The sequence below is a fragment of the Bos javanicus genome, chromosome 7 (genome assembly GCF_032452875.1).
Source record: "Bos javanicus breed banteng chromosome 7, ARS-OSU_banteng_1.0, whole genome shotgun sequence".
Lineage (NCBI taxonomy): Eukaryota > Metazoa > Chordata > Mammalia > Artiodactyla > Bovidae > Bos > Bos javanicus.
In genome coordinates, this window is record NC_083874.1 from 38,054,763 (window position 1) to 38,081,507 (window position 26,745).

The window sequence follows — 26,745 nt, forward strand, 5'->3', positions numbered from 1 at the left end:
AGTCCAAGAAATCTTAACTTTCTTTATATATAAAACACAGGTGTATAAGTTGGTACATAAATAGGATATATAGCATTATCTAAGACGCTTACTCCTTGGAAGGAAAGTTATGACCAACCTAGATAGCATATTCAAAAGCAGAGACATTATTTTGCCAACAAAGGTTCGTCTAGTCAAGGCTATGGTTTTTCCTGTGGTCATGTATGGATGTGAGAGTTGGACTGTGAAGAAAGCTGAGTGCTGAAGAATTGATGCTTTTGAACTGTCGTGTTGGAGAAGACTCTTGAGAGTCCCTTAGACTGCAAGGAGATCCAACCAGTCCATTCTGAAGGAGATCAGCCCTGGGATTTCTTTGGAAGGACTGATGCTAAAGCTGAAACTCCAGTACTTTGGCCACCTCATGCGAAGAGTTGACTCACTGGAAAAGACTCTGATGCTGGGAGGGATTGGGGGCAGGAGGAGAAGATGACAACAGAGGATGAGATGGCTGGATGGCATCACTGACTCGATGGACGTGAGTCTGAGTGAACTCCAGGAGTTGGTGATGGACAGGGAGGCCTGGCATGCTGTGATTCATGGGGTCGCAAAGAGTCGGACACGACTTAGCAACTGAACTGAACTGAACTGATGGCATTAAAATTTCACGGGGACAGTGGTGGCTAGGAAAAAAAAAGCCTAAAAAGGATCCTTCAGGGAACAGTAATGAAAAAAGGACTGAGAAACACTGACTTAACTGAAACAAAACAAACAAAAAAAAAATCACTGAAAAACATAAATTACGAAAACTGACACAGAAGAAAAAGAGTATCTGAACAGCCTTATACCTACTAAAGAATATGAATCTGTAACTAAAAACCTCTCCATAAAGAAAATCCAAAGCCATCTGATATTCATCACTGGTGAATTCTAACAAAAACTAAAGAAAAAATAATAGCAACATAATTCAGAAAATAAGATATCAAGTCTCCCCAAATTGATTCAACACAATCCCAACGAAAATCCAAACAAGTTCATTAAACGTAATGTAATAAAAAATTCAGAAATAGATGCACAAATTTTTTTCAATTGATTTCTACCAACAAGCCTTTTCAACAAATGGTACCAGAACAACAGGATATCCATAAGGAAAAAAAAATGAAACCTTAACCCTTATCTCACACTATAGACAAAAATTAACTCAAAATGGAATACATATCTAGATATAAAAGCTAAAACTATAAAAATCCTAGAAGAAAACACAGGTGAAAATCTTTGTAACTGAGGGATAGTCAAATTTTGTTTACATATGACACAGAAAGAAAAAAGTAAATATAAAACTTCTCTTTGTTACAAAAATAAAAAGTACAAAAATAGTTTTTAATTAAAAAAAATTTTAAGTAAAAAAGAAAGAAAAGAAAAAGGTAAGTCACAAAATGGGAGAACATATTCACAATATATATAATCTGACAAAAGACTTGTATCCAAAGTATATGAAATACCTATACTTCATAGTAAGAAAACAAGCCATCTAATTTTATCAATAATGAACAACAGATCTGAAAATTTTGGAATAATCATTAAGCATAAGAAAAGATCATTAATCATGAGGAAAAGGCTAGTTAAAATGAGCTACCACTATATATCAATAGAATGGATAAAATGGAAAAGACTGACATTCTTACAACATGATTATTCATTCTTAATGAAGTCACTAAGTCATCAAGAAAATATTGATGTTGATTATATCCTCTGTGTTCAATTTAAGAGAAGGAAAACCATGTAATAATGCAAAATGAGTTCTTTGTAATATTCAGTCTTTTAAAATATCTTGTATTCCCTAATTAAGAGTCCCTTGGACAGCAAGGAGATCAAACCAGTTAATCTTAAAGGAAATCAACCCTGAGTACTCATTAGAAGGACTAATGCTGAAGTTGAAGCTCCAGTATTTTGGTCACCTGATGCAAATAGAAGACTCATTGGAAAAGTCCCAGATGCTGGGAAAGACAGAGGGCAGAAGAAGAAGGAGTCAGATAATGAGATGGCTGGATGGCATCACTGATACAATGGACATGAACTTGGGCAAACTTCAGGAGATGGTGAGGGACAGGGAAGTATGGTGTGCTGCAGTCCATGAGGTCACAAAGAGTCAAACACGACTAAAGGACTGAACAACATATTTCCTAAAGATTCTGGAGAGATGCAGGCTTTGCTATTACATTAACATGAAAATAAGAACTTAGTAAGGATTCTGTTCTCAACTACATAGACAGGAAACTCCACAGCCAGACTGAGGAAGGAAATGAAAGTCCCTCAGTCACGTCTGACTCTTTGCGACCCCAAGGACTGTATGTAGCCTGCCAGGCTCCTCTATCCATGGAATTCTCCAGGCAATTCTATTGGAGTGGGTTGCCGTTCTCTTCTCCAGGGGATCTTCCCAACCCAGGGATCAAACCCAGGTCTCCCACATTGCAGGCACATTCCTTACCATCTGAGCTACCAGGGAAGCCCCCACAGCCAGACTACCTGGGTTTAATTCTTGATTGCATGCTTTTTTAATTGTAAAATTTTGAGCAGGTTATTTATCCTCTAAACCTGGATACTGGTGCTAGTCTGTGATAATCTCCCTCCCTTTTTTTTCTTTGTGTCTTTTAATCCGCATGACCATATATCTAGAGTAAATATAAACATACTCTTAACATTAGAATTCTCATATAAATACTATGATTTAATAATACTTGTTTTACTTCACACACAAGAAAAACAGAGATGATAGTATTTAAGTCTGTTACGATGGTTAAATAATACATGAAAAATATTTAGAATAGTACCTGGCACATAACAAGTGTCTAATAACTGTTTATTATTACTCTCAATTAACAAATTATTTACTGTTATTACATTTTATTTAAAGAAATCCAAAACTTCAGATTTTTGTTTTTCACTAACAATAACACCTGTCTTCCCAGGTGGCTCAGTGGTAAAGAATCCTCCTGCCAATGCAGGAAATGCAGGTTTGATTCCTGGGTCAAGAAGATGCCCTAGAGAAGGAAATAGCAACCCACTCCAGGATTCTTGCCTGGAAGATCCCAAGGACACAGGAGCCTGTCGGGCTACAGTCCATGGGGTCACAAAAGAGTCAGATACAACTAGCAAGTGAACAACAAACAATAACATACAAGCACATAATCTGACAAAGCCACCACTACATATTTACTCTAACCACAATCAGAATTAAAAGGACATTCTTATTCACTAGTTACTGACTCTTAGTTTTTATATAACCATGATCTGAGACTAAAGTCTAATAAACATCACTACTGACTAGGACATATTTTACCTAACCTCTCTACAATATAAGAACCCAACCATTAGAAGAAAGGGAGAAACAAACTGGAATTCCAGCCAGGAGGAAATGTCAGCAAGTGTCAACATTAGAATCTCTAACTGAATTGGCTCAACTAGCTTATCAAATGATTCTGATTATGTTCTTCAAAATTTATGATCTCCCAACATTCAGGTTCAGAGAAGGCAACGGCACCTCACTCCAGTACTCTTGCCTGGAAAATCCCATGGGTGGAGGAGCCTGGAAGGCTGCAGTCCAGGGGTTGCTAAGAATTGGACACGACTGAGCGACTTCACTTTCACTTTTCACTTTCATGCATTGGAGAAGGAAATGGCAACCCACTCCAGTGTTCTTGCCTGGAGAATCCCAGGGACTGCGGAGCCTGGTGGGCTGCTGTCTATGGGGTCGCACAGAGTCAGACACAACTAAAACGACTTAGCAGCAGCAGCAGCAACACTGAGGTTGGCCCACTGAGATGTGTAAACAGGCTGTTAACAATCCAAACAATCCAGAACACAAAAACAGATATAACCTGTAAAAGTTGTGGTTATTTAAAAAGGTTGAGGGGCTTCCTGTGGTCCAATGGTTAAGAATTCACCTTCCTATGCAGGAAATGGGGGTTTGATCCCTGGTTGGGGAAGTAAGATCCCACACGCCACAGGGCAACAACTCCATGTGCCACAACCACTGAGCCTGCGTGCTCTAGAGTCCATACAACAAAATTACAGAAGCCCATGCACTGCAATGAAGACCCAGCACAGCCTAAATAAGTAAGTAAACCGAGAGAACAGAACAAATGTTCTGACATAGCACATTTCATGCAACAACAAAAGATAAATTATCTTCCTGCCCAAATCTTTTCCTAAGAACTTTTTTTTGCAAAACAGACATAGCTCTGCAACTGTGATAAACTTAATATATCTACACGTTGCCAGTTACAAGTTTATAAAACACTTTTGAAAGCATCAAGACACTGTGTAGGCACCTGTATAGATGTACATTCTCAAACAAAGTGATACCACTTCTGGGAGTTTATCCTGAACAATCACTGAAAAGAAAAACTGTGTTATACACAAAAAGATGTTCATTACACTAGAACCTGGGCTTCCTTGGTGGCTCAGTGGTATAAGAATGCAATGCAGGAGATCTGGGTTCAATCCCTGGGTTGGGACGATCCTGTGGAGAAATAAATAGCAACCCACTCCAGTATTCTTGCCTAGAGAATCCCATGGACAGAGGAGCACAGCAGGCTACAGTCCACGGGGTCACAAAGAGTTGGACAGGACTGAGCGGGTAATACACAAACAAACACACACACACACACACACTATAACCTACAAGGTGACTGACTTAAGTTTCCTAAAAACAAAGCCACTGTTAAGTTATATAAGGCATGTTAACTCAAGAGACTCATATGTTATCAAAATACTAATCATGAAGATATATAAAAATGATAAAAGTCTATAAAAGCCATATGAAAATATAATGGAAATTATAGAACCAACTTCTGATTCCACATGTAAGAAACCTGGAAGTAAGTCACCGCTTTGTCCTAAAGAGTAAAAAGCTATTAATAAACCAACTGAAAAAATCAACAACTCTTCCTGGATCTGTGAGAAAGGAGGGCACAAGGCACATTGCTGCCCCCAAGACAGAGAGAGAAACAAGGGAATACAGGGGGTCATGGCTTATCAGAGCAGAGATTCAAGAGTAAAAACAACACAGAAATCAGGGCCAAGAAAACCTGAACTGTAAGGGACAAATTGCTGGAGGCTTGGTGTGGACAAGTCTGGAAGTTAAAAATTCCAGGGAAAAGGGGGCCCACCAGGTTCTCACAATAAATATAAGAGAAACTTCCTCTTAAATGTCCCAAAGACAGTAGAGGGGAGGAGCTATTTTGAAATTTATCAGGGCACTCTGTTCTTTCCAGCAAGGCTTGCCCTAGGAGAAACTAAGTAATCAGTCTAGGCTAACAGTATAACTGTTATGTGAGAAGGGACATACCAAACTCCAAGGTACTCTAGCCATCCTCTCCCACCTAAAGAGGGAGGAAAAAGTTAGAAACACTTGTGAAGTTCACAGACTGAAATAGTGAGAACTAATTAGGGAACTTCCCTGGTGGCTCAGATAGTAAGGAATCTGCCTCCAAGACAGGAGACCCGGGATGGATCCCTGAATCAGGAAGATCCCCTGGAGAAGGAAATGGCAACCCACTCCAGTATTCTTGCCTGGGAAATCCCATGGACAGAGTCGGACACAACTGAGAGACTTTCACTTCACAATCAGGGAACTACAGATACTTCCCTTATTAGCCACACCTAATACCACATTACTAAAGGCCTATTTAGAGTAGTTTCTTTTACCTGGTACATCGTGTCTAGCTATCAAAAAAACATTACAAGTCACACTAAAAGGCAAAAACTACGATTTGAAAAGATAGACTATGCATCAGAATCAGACATGGTGCTAACCCTGGAATTATCAGGCTAGACTTTAAAACAATTATGATTAATATAAGGGCTTTAAAGGATAAATTAGAGCACAAACAAGGTCAGATGGGAAATGTAAATAGAGAGATAGAAATCCTAAGAAAGAAACAAAAAGAAATACTAAAGATTAAAAACACTGTAACAGAAATGAAGAATGCTTTGGATGGGTTTATCAGTAGACTGTACACACCTTTAAAAAAGAACCTGAGCTTGAAGACATGTTAATTGAAACCACCAAAACTAAAACATAAAGAGAACAAAGACTGAAAAGGATAAGACAATATTCAAGGACTGTGGAACAACTACAAAAAGAGTAATAAAAACATAATGCAACTGCCAGAAGGATGAGAAAAATAGAAGCGAAAGAATTATGTGAAATAATAATGACTCAGAATTTCCCCAAATTAAGGTCAGATACTAAACTACAGATCCAGGAAGCTTAAGGAACACTAAACCAGGAGATCCCGCAAGACAGAAGAGTAAAATAAGGAGGGCACCTTCCTCCCCACAAATACGTCAAAAACATATCTGTGTATGGAACAGCTCCTACAGAACACCTTCTGAAAGCTGGCAAGACCCCAGACTTCCAAAAAGGCAAACCAATCTCCACAGAATGAGGTAGGAGAAAAGTTGTAAGAGAAAAAAGAGACAAAGGATTTGGGATGGAGACCTACACCTTGGGGAGGGAGCCATGAAGAAGAAAAAGTTTCTGCACACTTGGAAACCCCCTCACTGCAGGGTTGGAGAAGAGCTTTGGAACCCCAGAAGGGAATGCAGCAACATGTGCTCAGAAGGCAAAATGGAAAGAAATCACCACAGAGATTGTTGCTGACCAGCACTTACCAACCAAGATGCTGTTGGCATGCCCTGCTGCAGCCAGTATGGGCTGGGTAGAGGGCTTTGGGGGCTGGACCCTAGGGAGAGGACTGGGATTGACTGCTGTGAAGATACTCTGAAGTGGCTAGTATAACACAACTGATGGAGTCCAGGGAGTTAGGCCTGACAGAGAGACAGGAGATCACTGCTATGGGGATCCCCAAAAACTGTGCACTCACTGACAACAGGACCCAGCCTTCAAGAGTGCCATAGGTGCGACAAGCCCCAGCTATGGACTGAGACCCTGGAGGCAGATACGCTGGCCAGCCACCACCAAAGCCGGCACAAGTGCCAGAGGTGGCACGAGCTGCAAATGCAACTTATGATCCCAGAGAGAGGCACTCAGGCCAACTGGCCACCGTCAAAGCCAGGGCAAGTGCAATAGGCAGGGAACAAACTGTGGCTGCGGTCCCAACCCCAAGGTAGCAGCTGCGACCAAGCTGTCAGCAGGCAGAGGTCACAGTCCACACTTTCCTGTGGGCTTATGTGGCTTGGCTCTAACAAGGGACACACAACCAGGGACCAACTATCCTTCAATTCAGTTCAGTTAAGTTCAGTCACTCAGTCGTGTCCAATTCTTTGCAACCGCATGAACCGCACCACACCAGGCCTCTCTGTCCATCACCAACTCCCAGATTCCACCCAAGCTCATGTTCATCAAGTCGGTGATGTCATCTAATCATTTCATCCTCTGTCGTCCCGTTCTCCTCCTGCCTTCAATCTTTCCCAGAATCAGGGTCTTTTCAAGTGAGTCAGCTCTTCGCATCAGGTGGCCGAAGTATTGGAGTTTCAGCTTCAACATCAGTCCTTCCAATGAACACCCAGGACTGATCTCCTTTACGATAGACTGATTGGATCTCCTTGCAGTCCAAGGGACTCTCAAGAGTCTTCTCCAACACCACAATTCAAAAGCATCAATTCTTTGGCACTCAGCTTTCTTTATAGTCCAACTCCTACATCCATACATGACCACTGGAAAAACCATAGCCTTGACTAGACGGACCATTGTTGACAAAGTAATGTCTCTGCCTTTCAACATGCTGTCTAGGTTGGTCATAACTTTCCTTCCAAGGAGTAAGCGTCTTTTAATTTCATGGCTGCAATCACCACAGTGATTTTGGAGCCCAGAAAAATAAAGTCAGCCACTGTTTCCACTGTTTCCCCAATCTATTTCCCATGAAGTGATGGGACCAGATGCCATGATCTTTGTTTTCTGAATGTTGAGCTTTAAGCCAACTTTTTCACTCTCCTCTTTCACTTTCATCAAGAGGCTCTTTAGTTTCTCTTCACTTTCTGCCATGAGGGTGGTGTCATCTGCATATCTGAGGTTATTGATATTTCTCCCGGCAATCTTGATTCCAGCTTGTGCTTCTTCCAGCCCAGTGTTTCTCATGATGTACTCTGCATATAATTTAAATAAGCAGGGTGACAATATACAGCCTTGACGTACTCCTTTCCAGATCTGGAACCAGTCTGTTGTTCCATGTCCAGTTCTAACTGTTGCTTCCTGACCTGCATATAGGTTTCTCAAGAGGCAGGTCAGGTGGTCTGGCATTCCCATCTCTTTCAGAATTTTCCACAGTTTATTGTGATCCACACAGTCAAAGGCTTTGGAATAGTCAATAAAGCAGAAATAGATGTTTTTCTGGAACTCTCTTGCTTTTTTGATGATCCAGCGGATGTTGGCAATTTGATCTCTGGTTCCTCTGCCTTTTCTAAAACCAGCTTGAACATCAGGAAGTTCACGGTTCACGTATTGCTGAAGCCTGGCTTGGAGAATTTTAAGCATTGCTTTACTAGCGTGTGAGATGAGTGCAACTGTGCGGTAGTTTGAGCATTCTTTGGCATTACCTTTCTTTGGGACTGGAATGAAAACTGACCTTTTCCAGTCCTGTGGCCACTGCTGAGTTTTCCAAATTTGCTGGCATGTTGAGTGCAGCACTTTCACAGCGTCATCTTTCAGGATTTGAAATAGCTCAACTGGAATTCCATCACCTCCACTAGCTTTGTTTGTAGTGATGCTTCCTAAGGCCCACTTGGCTTCACATTCTAGGATGTCTGGCCCTAGGGGAGTGTATGAACCACCTCAGACTATAGCAACTTCTCACAGGCCTCTGCTGAAGCAGGTACTCCCCACACACCCCAATAGTGTCTGCCATACCCCTCCATCTCCCCAGCCTGACTGAGAGATGAGCCATAATAAGATGCTATTTTCACCCCCTCTTGTCTTGGCAGGGAACAGACACCAGAGGGTTGCCTACAAGCAGCTGTTACTGGTATTCAGTCACTAAGTTGTGTCTGACTCTTTGTGAATCCATGGACTGTAGCATGCCAGGCTCCTCTGTCCTCCACTATATCCTGGAGTTTGCTCAAATTCATGTCCATTGAGTCAGTGATGTTATCTAACCATCTCATACTCTGTTGCCCCTTCTCCTTTTGCCTTCAATCTTTCCCAGCACCAAGGTCTTTTCCAATGGATTGGTTCTTCTCATCAGGTGGCCAAAGTATTGAAGCTTCAACAGAGGTGGGACCAAAACCAAAGCTAAGCTCCAGGGACTATGTGAACAAAGAGGAAGGGAAGGCACTCTTGCAGCTACAGGTGCAGCAGATTAAATACCTGCTATCAGCCTGAGACTGTAGACTTTGGAGCAATGTATGTCAATAAAATGGACAATCTGGAAGAAATGGACAAATTCTTAGAAAAGTATAACCTTCCAAGACTGAACCAGGAAGAAACAGGAAATATGAACAGACCAATCACAGGCACTGAAATCAAAACTACAATCAAAAATCTTCCAACAAACAAAAGCCCAGGACCAGACCAGATGGCTTCACAGGTGAATTCTACTGAACATTTAGAGAAGAGTTAACATCTATCCTCCTCAAATTCTTCCAGAACACTGTAGAGGAAGAGAAACTCCCAAACTCATTCTATAAGGCCACCATCACCCTGATACCAAAACCAGATGAAGACATTACAAAAAAGGACAATTACAGGCCAATATCACTGACGAACACAGATGAAAAAATTCAAAACAAAATTTTAGCAAACAGAACCCAACAACATATTAAAAGGATCATACACCATGATCAAGTGGGGTTTATCCCGGGGCTTCTCCAATATACACAAGTCAATGTGATATACCATATTAACAAACTGAAAGATAAAAAGTATACCATCATCTCAATAGATACAGAGAAAGCTTTTGACAAAATTCAACACTCATTTATAATTAAAAACTCTCCAGAAAGTAGGCACAGAAGGAACCTACCTAAACATAATAAAGGCCATATACAACAAATCCACAGAAAACATTCTCACTGTTCAAAAACTAAAAGTATTTTCACTAAAATCAGGAACAAGACAAGGGTAATCACTCTCACCATTATTATTCAATATAGTTTTGGAAGTCCCAGTAACAACAATCAGAAAAATAAATAAAAAACATCTGGATTGGAGAAGTTAAAGTAAAACTCTCACTATTTGCAGATGACATGCTATTATACATAGAAAACCCTAAAGACGCCACCAGAAAATTACTAGAGCTAATCAATGAATACAGTAAAGTCACAAGATATCAAACACACAGAAATCCCTTGCATTCCTATACACTAACAATAAAAAATAAGAAAGAGAAATTAAACAATTCCATTAACTACTGCAACAAAAAGAATAAAATACCTAAGAGTAAACTTACCTAAAGAGACAAAAGACCTCTATGCATAAAACTATAAGACATGATGAAAGAAATCAAATATGACACAAACAAATAGAGAGATATAACATGTTCTTGGATTGGAAGAATTAATATTACGATAACACTACCCAAAGCAATCTACAGATTCAATGCAATCCCTATCCAACTACCAATTACATTTTTCACAGAACTAGAACAGAAAATTTCACAATCTGTATGGAAACACAAAAGACCCCAAACAGCCAAAGCAGTCTTGAGAAAAACATACCTGGAGAAATCAACTTTCCTGCCTTCAGACTATACTACAAAGCTACAGTCATCAATACAGTATGCTATTGGCACAAAAGCAGAAATATAGACCAATGGAACAAGATAAAAAGCCCAGAGATAAACCCACACACCTATGGGCACCTTATCTTTGACAAAGGAAGCAGGAATATATACAATGGAGAAAAGACAGTCTCTTCAATAAGTGGTGCTGGGAAAACTGGACAGCTACATGTAAAAGAATGAAACTAGAACACTTCCTAATATCATACACAAAATAAACTCAAAATGGATCAAAGATTTAAATGTAAGGCCAGAAACTATAAAGTTCTCAGAGGAAAACATAGGCAGTATAGTCTTCAACACAAATTATAGCAAGATCCTATTTGACCTACCTCCTAGAGTAATGGAAATAAAAACAAAAATAACCAATGAGACCTAATTAAAATTAAAAGCTTTTGCACAAGAAAGGAAAGATTAAACAATTTTAAAAGACAACCCTCAGAATGGGAGAAAATAACTGCAAATGAAGCAACTGACAAAGGATTAATCTCCAAAATATATATGCAACTCATACAGCTCAATATCAAAAAATGAACAGCCCAATCAAAAAATGAGCAGCAGAAACAGATATTTCTTCAAAGAAGACATACAGATAGCTAATAAACACATGAAAAAATTGCTCAACATCACTTAGAGAAATGCAAATCAAAACTACAATGAGGTATCACTTCATACCAGTCAGAATGACCATCAACAAAAAAACTACAAAAATAAATGCTGGAGAGGATGTGGATAAAAGGGAACCCTACTGCCCTCTTGGTGGGAATGTAAATTGATACAGCCACTATGGAGAACAGTATGGAGATTCCTTAACAAACTAGTAATAAAACTACTATATGACCCAGCGATCCCACTACTGGGCAAATACTCTGAGAAAACCACAATTCAAAAAGACACAAGCACCCCAGTCTTCACTGCAGCACTATTGACAATAGCCAGGACAGGGAAGCAACCTAGATGTCCATCAACAGATGAATAGATAAACAAGTTGTGGCATATATATACAATGGCATAATACTCAGCCATAAGAAGTAATGAATTTGAGTCAGGTGTAATGAGGTGGACGAACCTAGAGCGTGTTACACAGAGTGAAGTAAGTCAGAAAGAGAAAAACTAATACTGTATATTATTAACACATACATAAGGAATCTAAAAAATAGTACTGATGAACCTTTTTATTTATTCTCTATGCAGACACAGAGAATAGTCTGGTAGACACAGAGGGGGACAGAGAGGGTAGGACAAATTGAGAAAGTATCACTGACATATATACACTATGCTTATTCACACAGTCCTGTCCAACTCTTTGCAACCCCATGGACTATTGACTGCCCAGCTCCTCTGTCCATGGGGATTCTCCAGGTGAGAATACTGGAGTGGGTTGCCATGCCCTCCTCCAAGGGATCTTCCCAACCCAGGAACGGAACCCTGGCCTCACACATTGCAGGCAGATTCTTTACCGTGTGAGCCACCAGGGAAGCCCATGAATACAGGAGTGGGTAGCCTACCCCTTTATACACTATCAAGTGTAAACAGGTACTAGCAGGAAGCAGCTCTATAACACAGGGAGCCCAGCCTAGTGCTCTGTGATAACCTATTGCGGTGGAATGGTAGGGACAGACTCAAGACTTTTTATCAAGTCATAAAAATATGACCGATTCATGTTGATGTACGGTAAAGACCAGCACAACACTGTAAAGCCATTATCCTTCAATTAAAAAAAAAAAAAACAACCAGCAAAAATGCACCCCCAAAACTATACCAAGGCATATAGTTTTCAAACTGCTGAAAATCTAAGATAAAGTGCTGACAAAAGCCATAGGGAAAAAACATCTTACCTATACAGCACCAAAGATAAGAGTTACATCCGACTTCTCAGAAACCATTCAAGCAATAGGAAAGTAGAGTAAAATATTGTTGAAAGATGTTCTTTAGACAGAAGGAATATTATCTAGGTCAGACTCAGATCTACATTAACAAAGAAAGAATACCAAAGAAGGAATAATTGAAGACAAAGTAAAAACTTTTATTTTTCTTATTCTTTCTTTGTTCATAGTCTTTAATTTAAATGACAATAAAAGAAATAGCTATTTAAAACAAAATCACATAGCTGCTTCAGCCTAGATTAAGAGGTGGCACCAGGTGTGGGGTTCACATTCTGGGTGGGCAACTGCAACGGAACCTCACTGATCTGGGGTTTGTCTATGATCCTGGCTGTGTGGTTGCCCTTCTCCATAATCTCAATGCATACCTGTTGGCCTTCACCGTATTTCAGATCAGATCAGATCAGATCAGTCACTCAGTCGTGTCAGACTCCTTGTGACCCCATGAATCGCAGCATGCCAGGCCTCCCTGTTCATCACCAACTCCCGGAGTTCACTGAGACTCACATCCATCAAGTCAGGGATGCCATCCAGCTGTCTCATCCTCTGCCATTCCCTTCTCCTCCTGCCCCCAATCCCTACGAGCATCAGAGTCTTTTCAATGAGTCAACTCTTCACCTGAGGTGGCCAAAGTACTGGAGTTGCAGCTTTAGCATCATTCCTTCCAAAGAAATCCCAGGGCTGATCTCCTTCAGAATGGACTGGTTGGATCTCCTTGCAGTCCAAGGGACTCTCAAGAGTCTTCTCCAACACCACAGTTCAAAAGCATCAATTCTTTGGCGTTCAGCCTTCTTCACAGTCCAACTCTCACATCCATACATGACCACAGGAAAAACCATAGCCTTGACTAGACGGACCTTTGTTGACAAAAGTAATGTCTCTGCTTTTGAATATGCTATCTAGGTTGGTCATAACGTTCCTTCCAAGGAGTAAGCGTCTTTTAATTTCATGGCTGCCGTCACCATCTGCAGTGATTTTGGAGCCCCCAAAAATAAAGTCTGACACTGTTTCCACTGTTTCCCCATCTATTTCCCATGAAGTGATGGGACCAGATGCCATGATCTTCGTTTTCTGAATGTTGAGCTTTAAGCCAACTTTTTCACTCTCCACTTTCACTTTCATCAAGAGGTTTTTTAGTTCCTCTTCGCTTTCTGCCATAAGGGTGGTGTCATCTGCATATCTGAGGTTATTGATATTTCTCCCGGCAATCTTGATTCCAGCTTGTGCTTCTTCCAGCCCAGTGTTTCTCATGATGTACTCTGCATATAATTTAAATAAGCAGGGTGACAATATACAGCCTTGACGTACTCCTTTCCAGATCTGGAACCAGTCTGTTGTTCCATGTCCAGTTCTAACTGTTGCTTCCTGACCTGCATATAGGTTTCTCAAGAGGCAGGTCAGGTGGTCTGGCATTCCCATCTCTTTCAGAATTTTCCACAGTTTATTGTGATCCACACAGTCAAAGGCTTTGGCATAGTCAATAAGGCAGAAATACATGTTTTTCTGGAACTCTCTTGCTTTTTCCATGATTCAGCAGATGTTGGCAATTTGATCTCTGGTTCCTCTGCCTTTTCTAAAACCAGCTTGAACATCTGGAAGTTCACAGTTCATGTATTGCTGAAGCCTGGCTTGGAGAATTTTGAGCATTACTTTGCTAGTGTGTGAGATGAGTGCAATTGTGTGGTAGTTTGAGCATTCTTTGGCATTGCTTTTCTTTGGGACTGGAATGAAAACTGACCTTTTCCAGTCCTGTGGCCACTGCTGAGTTTTCCAAATTTGCTGGCATATTGAGTGCAGCACTTTCACAGCATCATCTTTCAGGATTTGAAAGAGCTCAACTGGAATTCTATCACCTCCACTAGCTTTGTTCATAGTGATGCTTTCTAAGGCCCACTTGACTTCACATTCCAGGACGTCTGGCTCTAGGCCAGTGGTCACACCATCGTGATTATCTGGGTCGTGAAGATCTTTTTTGTACAGTTTTTCTGTGTATTCTTGCCACCTCTTCTTAATATCTTCTGCTTCTGTTAGATCCATACCATTTCTGTCCTTTATCGAGCCCATCTTTGCATGAAATATTCCTTTGGTATCTCTGATTTTCTTGAAGAGATCTCTAGTCTTTCCCATTCTGTTGTTTTCCTCTATTTCTTTGCATTGATTGCTGAAAAGGTTTTCTTATCTCTTCTTGCTATTCTTTGGAACTCTGCATTCAGATGTTTATATCTTTCCTTTTCTCCTTTGCTTTTCACTTCTCTTCTTTTCACAGCTATTTGTAAGGCCTCCCCAGACAGCCATTTTGCTTTTTTGCATTTCTTTTCCATTGGGATGGTCTTGATCTCTGTCTCCTGTACAATGTCACAAACCTCATTCCATAGTTCATCAGGCACTCTATCTATCAGATCTAGTCCCTTAAATCTATTTCTCACTTCCACTGTATAATCATAAGGGATTTGATTCGGGTCATACCTGAATGGTCTAGTGGTGTTCCCTACTTTCTTCAATTTAAGTCTGAATTTGGCAATAAGGAATTCATGGTCTGAGCCACAGTCAGCTCCTGGTCTTGTTTTTGCTGACTGTATAGAGCTTCTCCGTATTTGGGGGACTTTATCTTTGCAGAGAACTGAGCTACTTGCTCACAAAGTAAACAGATCAGGAGGCCTCTTGACATCTCCGGACAGGTCCCATGCATAAGGCCAAACACGTTTCCACAGGCCTTGCTCACAGCTGCCATCTTGGCCAGGATAGGAAGGTTATGAATCACAAAGGACACCTTGTTTCTCTGCTGTTTGGCCAGGTTCTGTGCGTGGCCCAGAATCCCAAAGCCTGTGATGTTGGTGGCCGCATGGGCATTTAATGTACACATGAGTCCTGACACTGTCCTGTTGAGCCTGGCCATGTTCATCATTGCCTCCTGGTACTCCAGCTCCACATCCTCCTGGGGAATCACTAGCTTGATTTTATTCCATTTCTCAGGAATGTCCAGCCACTGGTGCATGGCCATGATCACTTGCATCCCCAAACGTTTTGTCAGCACAAGCACACCCAGCACTGCATTATCTGGCATGATAAATCCGTTGGGATGGCAGACAGTTGTATCCACAACAACCCATGGGTTTAGCAATCCAGAGGTTTAGCTCTGTTTGGCCACCCATTATAGACGTTCCCACCTCCTCTGCTGCATCTTTAAAACCCTGTATATTTAGGTGCATTACTTTATCCCTTTCCCTGTTGGTCATTTTATGACTGATTCCAAGAAGCATCAGCATGTTGTCACATTCTGTGCCCCACATGACACAGAGGTCACTAAGGACATTGGCACAGGCTATCCTGCCCATCATATAAGGGTCAGCGACCATGGGCTAAATGTAATCTGCAGTTTGAACCAAGGGAAGACTGCCATGCCTCAGAGGAAAGACACAAGTGTCCATCCCAATGCTAAGTCTTGGCATATCTGCTACAAGAAACTGTTCTTCTTGGAAATGGTTCTCCTGTAAGGACTCCAGCAATTTCTGCAGGACATCTTAGAGGCCTTTGAAGCCAGAGCCCTTCAGTTAAGTGAACCTAGTTAACCAGAAGCTGTTTTCCAATTCATAACTTTTCCGATTAAAGTACTCCCGCTCAGACATGGTTCTTGAGCCCACACACCTCACTGTTGGGCTCCTCCCGTCCCTCTCCTATGAGGCTGGTTTCTTTATAGATTCACCGGTTTGCTTTGCGTCCTCCGCCTCCTCCCACAAACAGGACTCTGTCACTCCCACAACGTACCAGGCATGGTACCTTAACAAATTTAAAGCAAGAGAAATCATGCAATGTCTGCTCTCAGACCACAATGAAGTTAAACTAGAAATCAATTAGAAAAATAACAGGAAAATCTCAAAATAAATGGAGATTAAGCAACATACCTTAAATAACTCATGGCTCAAAGAAGAAATCTCAAGAGAAATATAAAAATACTTTGAATCAAATGAAAATGAAAACACAACTTATCAAAATTTCTGGGATGCAGCAAAAGCAATGCTTAGAGGGGATTTATAGCATTGAGTGCATACACTGGGAAAAAAGATCTAAAATCAATCATCTAACCTTAGGGAACCAGAAAAAATAAATAAATAAAACGAGAGAGAGCAAATTAAATACAAAGTAAGCAGAAGAAAAAATAATAAAAACTACAGCAGAAATCAATGAAATGGAAATTGAGAAGTGAATAGAGAAAATGAACCAAAACAAAAACTGATGTATTTTTTTTTAATCAATAACATTGATGAACCACTAGCTAGGCTGACTAAACAAAGAGAGGACATAAATTTCTAGTATCAGAAATGAAAGAGGGGACATCACTACAGACCTCTTGGAGATTAAAAGAATAATAAAGGAATACTATGAACAACTTTCGGAGAAGGCAATGGCAACCCACTCCAGTACTCTTGTCTGGCAAATCCCATGGATGGAGGAGCCTAGTAGGCTGCAGTCCATGGGGTCACTAGGAGTTGGACACAACTGAGCAACTTCACTTCCACTTTTCACTTTCATGCATTGGAGAAGGAAATGGCAACCCACTCCAGTGTTCTTCCCTGGAGAATCCCAGGAACAGGGGAGCCTCGTGGGCTGCCATCTCTGGGGTCACACAGAGTTGGACACAACTGAAGCGACCTAGCAGCAGCAGCAGCATGAACAACTTTATGTCCACAAATTGATAACCTCAACGGAACAGATCAATTTTCTTGAAAGACACAATCTGCCAACACTCACATTAAAAAAAAAAAAAAGACAGTCTGACTATACCTATTAAAGAAATAGAATTCATAATTAACCTTGCACAACAAAAAGCAACAGGCCCAGGTGGATTCACTAATAAATTCTACCAAACATTTAAGGAAGAAATTATACAAATTCTCTACAATCTGTTTCAGAGTATAGAAGCACAGGGAATACTACGTAAGTTATTCCATGTGACCACATTAACCCTAACACTAAAACTAGACAAAAATGTTACAAGAAAAGTACAGACCAATATATCTCATGAACACAGATGCAAAACTTAACAAAATATTAGCAAATTGAACCTAACAATACATAAAAAGAATTATACACCATGACCAAATGGAATTTATCCCAGATGTGCACGCTAGTTCAACATTCAAAAATTAATCAACATAATGCAATGCATAAACAGAATGAAAAAGAAAAATCATATGATCATATTCAATAGATTCAGAAAAAGCAGCGAATAAAATCACTCATCCATGATAAAACCTCTCGATAAATTAGGAATACAGAATTTTCTCAATTTGATGGAGAATAATGGTTTTAGAAAAGGCAGAGGAACCAGAGATCAAATTAACAACATCTGCTGGATCATGGAAAAAGCAAGAGAGTTCCAGAAAAATATCTATTTCTGCTTTATTGACTATGCCAAAGCCTTTGACTGTGTGGATCACAATAAACTGTGGAAAATTCTGAAAGAGATGGGAATACCAGACCACCTGACCTGCCTCTTGAGAAACCTATATGCAGGTCAGGAAGCAACAGTTAGAACTGGACATGGAACAACAGACTGGTTCCAAATAGGAAAAGGAGTTCGTCAAGGCTGTATATTGTCACCCTGCTTATTTAACTTATATGCAGAGTACATCATGAGAAATGCTGGACTGGAAGAAACACAAGCTGGAATCAAGATTGCCGAGAGAAATATCAATAACCTCAGATATGCAGATGACACCACCCTTATGGCAGAAAGCGAAGAGGAACTAAAAAGCCTCTTGATGAAGGTGAAAGTGGAGAGTGAAAAAGTTGGCTTAAAGCTCAACGTTCAGAAAACGAAGATCATGGCATCTGGTCCCATCACTTCATGGGAAATAGATGGGGAAACAGTGGAAACAGTGTCAGACTTTATTTTTGGGGGCTCCAAAATCACTGCAGATGGTGACTGCAGCCATGAAATTAAAAGACGCTTACTCCTTGGAAGGAACGTTATGACCAACCTAGATAGCATATTCAAAAGCAGAGACATTACTTTGCCAACAAAGGTCCATCTAGTCAAGGCTATGGTTTTTCCTGTGGTCATGTATGGATGTGAGAGCTGGACTGTGAAGAAGGCTGAGCACCGAAGAATTGATGCTTTTGAACTGTGGTGTTGGAAAAGACTCTTGAGAGTTCCTTGGACTGCAAGGAGATCCAACCAGTCCATTCTGAAGGAGATCAGCCTTGGGATTTCTTTGGAAGGAATGATGCTAAAGCTGCAACTCCAGTACTTTGGCCACCTCAGGTGAAGAGTTGACTCATTGGAAAAGACTCTGATGCTGGGAGGGATTGGGGGCAGTAGGAGAAGGGAATGGCAGAAGATAAGACGGCTGGATGGCATCCCTGACTTGATGGATGTGAGTCTCAGTGAACTCCGGGAGTTGGTGATGGACAGAGAGGCCTGGCGTGCTGCAATTCATGGGGTTGCAAAGAGTCGGACACGACTGAGCAACTGAACTGAACTGAACTGAATCTATAAAGAAAAACATATAGCTAACATCATACTAAAAGGAAAAAACTCAAAGCATTCCCATTATAAATAGGAAAAAGGCTACGATGGCCCTCTCATCACTCCTTTTCAACATTGTACTGGACATACCAGCTAACGTGATAAGACAAGAAAAGGAAATAAAAGGCATACAGACAAGGAAGGGAAAAAGTAAAACTGTCTTTGTTCACAAATCACACTATCATCTAAGTAGAAAATCCAACAGAATCAACAAAATTCCTAGAAGTAATTATACTAAGGTTATGATATACAAGAATAGTAGTCAATCACATTCCGTATACCAGAAATGAACAAGTGTAATTTGAAATCTGATGCTTTCCAGGTGGTGCAATGGTAAAGAATACATCTGCCACTGCAGCAGATGCAATAGACACAGGTTCAATCTCTGAGTCAGAAAGATCCCCCGTATAGGAAATGGCAACCCATTCTAATGTTCTTGCCTAGAAAATTCCATTGACAGAGGAGCCTGGTGGGCTATAGTCCAGGGGTTGCAAAGAGTCAGGCACTACATGCACACATGAATTTGAAATTTAAAACAATACCATTTACACTGGTAATAAAATAACGTACAAGATCTATATGAGGAAAGCTATAAAACTCTGATTAACAAAATCAAGTAAAAATTAACTAACTAAAGGGATTCCATGTCATGGAATAGAAAGACTTATATAATGTCAAGATACCAATTTTACAAACCTGATCTGTAGATTCAATATAATCGAAATAAAAATTCCAGTAATTTTGTAGATACAAAAAAACTCATTCTAAAGTTTATATGGAGAGAAGGAAATGGCAACCCACTCCAGTGCTCATGCCTGGGTAATCCATGGACAGAGGAGCCTGACGGGCTACAGTCCATGGGGTCACAAAAAGTCAGATACAACAGAACAACTAATCAACAACAACAAAAGCAAACCACCTACTCCAACCAGTGCAGCCCCACACCCCCAACCCACCAAACTAAACATTGGACTGAAATGAAAATACTGCTTTTGCTAAGACATCAATGAAACGATTTGGATTAAGTTGAGCAATTACGTCAGAAGAAGGTATGGTCATCTGGAGAGCTGGCCGGTCCTGGTACATGCTCTCTGGAGTTTGTCTCCCAAGAGAAATGTGGTCTCAGACAAAGGCACTGACCACTGCTCTGCCTCCATCAGGTCCACACACACATACATGTCAGCTTGAGATAAACTCATATCAAATACTTACTTTCATTCACTGAACCTGAGTATGATGATTAATAGTCCTTGTTTGAACAAAGACTCACCCACTTAGTGGTTGGCTAATCTTACAAAAGTCACTTAATTGGTCTCAGCCTGTTTCTTCTTCTCTAAAATGGGGGATAATCTTAAATAGAGCTACCAGTTCTTAATGTTCAACAAATATTTATAAAGCCCCCACTATACGCCAAGTATATGGTTGAATTTTTTTTTTAAGATTTTGCATGTAAAAAGAAGCTGATTCCAGTCTGGCCCAGAGTAAACCTAATTTTCACTACTAAGAATGTGTCTCTTCCACATTCCATAGGCAATGTTCATTTGTCAGCCAACAGAAAACCATCAGCAGCAACTTTTGCCCCCAGAATTGTGATATTCTGTTTAAAAAGTGTGGTCTATTTTTTTTTCCCCTTCTATACTTAATTAGAGCCTCATATAATATCAGAGCTGGAAAGAATCTTAAAAGTCATCCAGGCCAGCTTTCTGCCTACCTGGCCAAGTGGCCCACCCTATCTTTGGACAGCTCAGCTAGTAGACAATTCTTTCTTAAAACAAAATCATCTTCCTGTGGTCTGTGTCCTAGTTCTGCCCTCTAAATCATCTCAGGAAAAAAGCTGTATTTTCTGTCTCCCTTATCACAGTCCTTTTTGTGTATGTGGAGACCTCTCTCACTCCTTTGTCAGAAATAAATCTTTTATCCAGGCTCAGATAAAAAGTAATAACAACTATTTCAATCTAATTTCTTTTCCAAAGGAAACATCTTTATTAAGATGATGGGAATTGTCTGCCCACTTAAATCTTTACATATTTTATTGACTAATATAAATTAAGACATTCAAAATGAAAAAAACAAAAGTTTATATGGAAAGGGCAAAAGATCTGGAATAGTCAACACAATATTGAAGGAAAGGAACAAAGCAGGAGGACTGATGCTACCTGACTTTAAAACCTACTACACATAAAGCTTCTTTACTGTCTGAGCTACTAGGTAACACCAGTGGTAAAGAACTCACCTGTCAAGGCAGATTTAAGAGACCTGCGTTCGACCCCTGGAGAAAGGCATGGCAATCCACTCCAGTATTCCTGCCTGGAGAATCCCATGGACAGAGGAGCCTGGTGGGCTACAGTCCATGAGATCACAAAGTGTCAGACACAACTGAGTGACTAATACACAATCATAGTTGAGGCAGGAGATAGATGAGCCCCAGGTCAGCAATCTACAACTGGCCTCCTGTTCATATCTCCTAGGGCCGGTCATTCATTACCAGCCCCTATTTACATTTCTTGAAGTAAGAGACAAATGGGCTCCAGGACTACATATTTATGACTGGACTCCTATTTATATTTCAAGATCTATACCTCAATATAAAAACCAATAAGAACAGGGTAAATAACTGGACATTGGGCAGTTTTAGGGCAGGGACAGAGTGGGACTAAAACCTGTTAAAAGATTAAGAGGTCACACACTCCCCCATCTTTAGGGCAAAGGAGACACTATGCATACGCAAAAATCCTTCATGAGGTCAAAAGGGCAGGGGACGCCAGACCAAAGTAAGCCTTGCCACCCCCTTCCATAAGCCTTTTCGGTGGGATCCATTTTAACTGAAAGGTCTGTACACACCCAGGGGAGGGTTAGGACAGGTCAGGTGTGGAAAAAGAAACTAGATAATTGGCTAAAGAAGACTAGGAAGAACTGTCCTATATAAATGACTTAACAGCCTATTTTCTGTGCTCCTCACTATGGGGGACACCCACACCCCTTCTCTCCAGGTGCATCTCTGCCTTGCTTCTATCTTAACAAACTGTTTCTCTGTGTGCTCCTCCCACTTGTTCTTATGCTATGTCTCTAATAATAAACTTTATACCTGGATTTAAAAAAACAGTCTTTGTCTCCATGATAAATGCATCTTTCACTGGGTACAAAGATCCAGGAAAAAAAATAGCCTCTAGCCTTTGCTGGTCTGGACTCCTGGTTTTTATCCATGTTGCCCAGGTTCAGTTCCTGGGCAGGGAATTAAGATCTTACTTCACGCCACTGCTCACTGCTGCCTCATGGAGATCACAGTGACAGCCACCTCTAGATATACCACAATGATTTAGCAACAACAACAATTATGGTTAATTTTATAAGGCTGAGAATTATACTTTAAATCACCTAAATTCAAATTAATAGTGAAAAAAATTCTGCTTTATCTTCAATGTTTTATAATAATCTCAGCTAGTTAACATACTTTTTAACAAGTTCACTGAAATACGTAAACATCTCACATGATATTAAAATGCAAAAATACAGTCATTATTAAATAACTTCACAATTGAGTAACAAAGTCAGAAGAGAAAAACCTTACAATAAATAATTTTTGTGATATTGTGATTTATAATAATATATACTGAATCTTGGCACCTGACACAGAGCTTCTAATAATCCTGGAATTTCTTAACAACTCCTAACAGCTCCTAACAACTGGAATTTCCTAAATGAAAAGAGCAATAAAGATATCTTTTGTTATTAATAACAATTCCCTTTTAGGCACACCGGAGATTCTATTAATGAACTTACTTTTGGAAAGCCCCTAAGGATGGGGGCTGGTTGCCAGGGAAACCAACCAAGCTACTAGAGGATTAGAACTTTTATTCCAACTCCCCAACCTCCAGGGAAGGAAGAGCGACTGGCTGGAAGTTGGACCAATCACCAATGAACAATGATTTAATCAATCATACCTGTATAATGAAGCCTTCATAAAAAACCTGAACTATAATGTTTGGTGAGCCTCCAGGTTGGTGAACATGTACAGGGACCGAGAAGGTGACATACCTGGGTAGGTCAAGGAGGTCCCAGGTCTCCTATATCTTGCCCTATATCTTCAATCTTGTTGTTACTGAGTTACATCCTTTATAATAAAAGTGAAAGTGAAGTTGCTCAGTCATGTCCAACTCTTTGCGATCCCATGGATTGTAGACTACCAGGCTCTTTAGTCCACAGGATTCTCCAGGCAAGAATACTGGAGTGGGTTGCCATTTCCTTCTCCAGTGGATCTTCCCGACCCAGGGATTGAACCAGGGTCTCCTGCATTGTAGGCAGACACTTTACAGTCTGAGCCACAAAGGAAGTCAATCTGGCTGTTACTGAGTTATATCCTCTATAATAAACCAGTCATCTAATAAGTAAACTGTTTCCCTAAATTCTGAGAGCCATTTTGGCAAATTAATTGAACACAAAAAAGGGGTCACAAGAACCTCTGATTTATAGCCAGTGGATCAGAAGCACAGGTAACAACCTGGACTTGCAATTGTCATCTAAAAGAAGGGGAACTCACACAGAACTAAGCCTTTAGCTTGTGGGATCTGACAGTGTCATATTTCCATAAACTGTAGGGTACCCAGTGTCCAAAGAGTTGGAGAAGTACTTTGTAAAGGGGAGAAAAAAAAAACCTTACACATCTGATGACCAGAATAAAGTGCTGAGAGTAGAGCAGACACTTAGAATTTTAGTGATCAAAACAGTAACACCATTATTGGAGCCACTAAGTGATTTTCTTTTTTTTTTTTTTCACTAAGTGATTTTCTACGTGTTATCTTCATTTTATTGATGAGGTAACAGCAGTAGGCTGTAGTGGCTTGCCTAAAGTCCACACAGTAAGTGGAAGGAAGGGTTCAAAACCAAGTGTGCCTAACTCTGAAATGGCACATTCTTAATTTCAACACGCTGCCTTTAATAATCAATTGTATACACTCTAGGTAACTGTGATCCCACAAATTTTAATGGAATCCTGAATTACCAAGAACCACACACATTCTTATTCAGAGAAACCTTTTCTTAATGAAGAAACTAGTGTCAATTCTATGACTGCTGAAACTTCCAAACCATTCTCAACACAAAAATGAAAACATACGTGCAATTTTTCTTTTAGCCAAACACTTTGCTCTATTTGACTGTTTTGCCTTCGTTTTCTGCAATCCATTTTCCTCCTTTGGCTCCTGTTGCAAAACAAGAAACATGAACAGGTTGATTGGCATTAAAAGTAGTACTCTTTCTACCTTCCTCTACAGCTAACAGAGGCCACTAAACCTCTAAAGAATCAGTGTTTTTGTAAATGTTTTGTAACATTCTTTGTAAATGTTCAAAGAAAACATCAGAAAAAGATCTTTACGGTAGAAAAAGAAAAATGTAGATTCAGAACCAATAAAAATAAAAAACTGTAATATACAGATATAATTATATCATATTCAAGCTCATACAAAAACTGACCCATCTGTAAAATACCAGCAAGTATGCACCCAAGTTCAGAGAAAGCTCGATTCAATGTTTCAAAGTCAGTAATAAAGTTTAAGCCCAGTGCATACTCACTTCTTTTAAATCAGTACTTTAAAAAGCAACAGAACAATCAGGGAAAAGTATGTAACATATTTATTAGATAAAGGTCTAATTTTCCTTATATATAAAGAGCTCTTACAAATCAACACAAAGCAGCCTCCCACAGGCAAAAAATATGTTAAGACACTTCACAGAAAAACATACCACAAAGAGCTTGTATGTATATGGAAATGCAATTCACAACAATTATATAGGTATCTTTTTTTAATCTATACCAATGGTAAAAATGAAAACATTTCATAAAATATTTATTGTGAGGAAACAAGTACCATAGGTTGGATAAAATGGATGCAAATCACTATTCTGTGCATCTGGAACTAATATAGTGTTGTGGGTAAATTATACTTCAATTACAGTGTGTGTGGGGTGGGACGAGGAGAAAATGCATCAAAATGCTAATGGTGGTCATCTCTACAGGGTGGGGATTATGGGTGGTTGTGATTTTTTAGTTTACGCTTTTACGTGTTTCTGTCCACAATCAACAGGTATTGCTTGTAAAATTAAGATAAAAACAATAAATGTCATTAAAAATGAAAAAAAAAAAAGAATACAGGCAAAGATGATCCCATAAATATATAACTGGGATCTCTGAAGAAGAAAACAAACAATGAAACAAACTGACATTAAGATTATAATAAATAAAATTTACAAGGGAAAAAAGGCAGAGGATGAGATGGTTCGATGGCATCACCGACTCAATGGACATGAGTTTGAGCAAGCTCTGGGAGTTGGTGATGGAAAGGGAAGCTTGACAAGCTACAGTCCATGGGGTTTCAAAGAGTCGGACATGACGGAGCAATTGAACTGAACTGACATATTGAAAGTTCACTCTGACCAATCAGTTTCCTAACACATACACATAATATACCTATCTCACCTTGAAGAAAAATTTTTAGCATTCAGACTAACAAAAAGGACTAGTCACTTAACAAAAAAAGGAAAATAAATCAGACTTACCAAACATAACATACAAAGCAAAAATCAAGAAGGCAGCATTTTAAAGAAACTCAAGGGAAAAAAGAAAATTTTAAACCAAGGACGTTGGATCCTATTAAGCAGTCTTTCAGATATCAAGACTACAGAAAAATAGTATCAAAAACATAACTTAGGAAATAATATAGTCACAAGACCTACTTGACAAATCTAGTAAAAATCAAGCACTATTCAACTAAAAAATGATTAGAAAAAACCAAAAGAATTGATAGTAAATATTTAACATATTTAATTTTAGAACTAAGACTAAAACAAAAGTAGAGATAAGAATAGAAGAAAACATGTAAATGTTATATGCAGAAATGACACACCTAATAAATGAGAGAAATCAGAAATGGAAAGTAAAATAAGTTCATTTTCTACTGCATGCACTATAAGTGAAAGTCAAAGGATACTATTTACAACCGACAAACCAGACTACAGAAAGCTAAATTAAAAAAAAAAGGAAGGAACTATGAAAAGCATTTATATAAACTCTAAAAAAAGACATACCAAAATATATGCCAAAAGCAGAGTCAAAAATCAAAGAATATAGAAAAAGAAATAAAATTAATATAACAAAAAATTAAACTCAACGCTATGAGACTGGGTTATAACAAAGTGATCCAGAATGGCCGAAAATGAAAGATCTAGAAGATAACAGTAATTGTGTGTGCATGCTCAGTCACTTAGCTGTGTCTGACTCTTTGTGACCCTGTGGACTGTAGCCAGCCAGGCTCCTCTGTCTATGAGATTTTCCAGACAAGAATACCGGAGTGAGTTGCCATTTCCTCTTTCAGGAGATCTTCCCAACCCAGGAATCTACCCTGCATCTCCTGCACTGGATTCTTTACCACTGAGCCACCTACCTAAATTGACTCTCTCCATATATCTTCCCAGAAAAAAACACAAAACCAACAGGGCTTCCCAGGTGGCACTAGTGGTAAAGAACCTGCCTGCCAATGCAGGAGGCGCAGGAGACCTGGATTCCATCCCTGGGTCAGGAAGATTCCCTGGAAGAGGAAATGGCAACCCACTCCAGTATTCTTGC

At 39.8% G+C, this 26,745-nt stretch overlaps 1 protein-coding gene and 1 pseudogene across 6 annotated transcripts in view; both read right to left on the bottom strand.

Moving 5' to 3' along the window:
* Positions 1-26,745, bottom strand: part of UIMC1 (ubiquitin interaction motif containing 1) — a 137,846-nt gene that overhangs the window by 77,686 nt on the left and 33,415 nt on the right. For all 6 annotated transcript variants that reach the window (XM_061423041.1, XM_061423038.1, XM_061423042.1 and 3 more), the window contains exon 3: positions 24,241-24,325. In XM_061423041.1, the coding sequence (XP_061279025.1) occupies positions 24,241-24,325 (85 nt within the window). The remainder of the gene's footprint in view (positions 1-24,240; positions 24,326-26,745) is intronic.
* Positions 448-17,821, bottom strand: LOC133251066 (selenide, water dikinase 1-like; annotated as a pseudogene).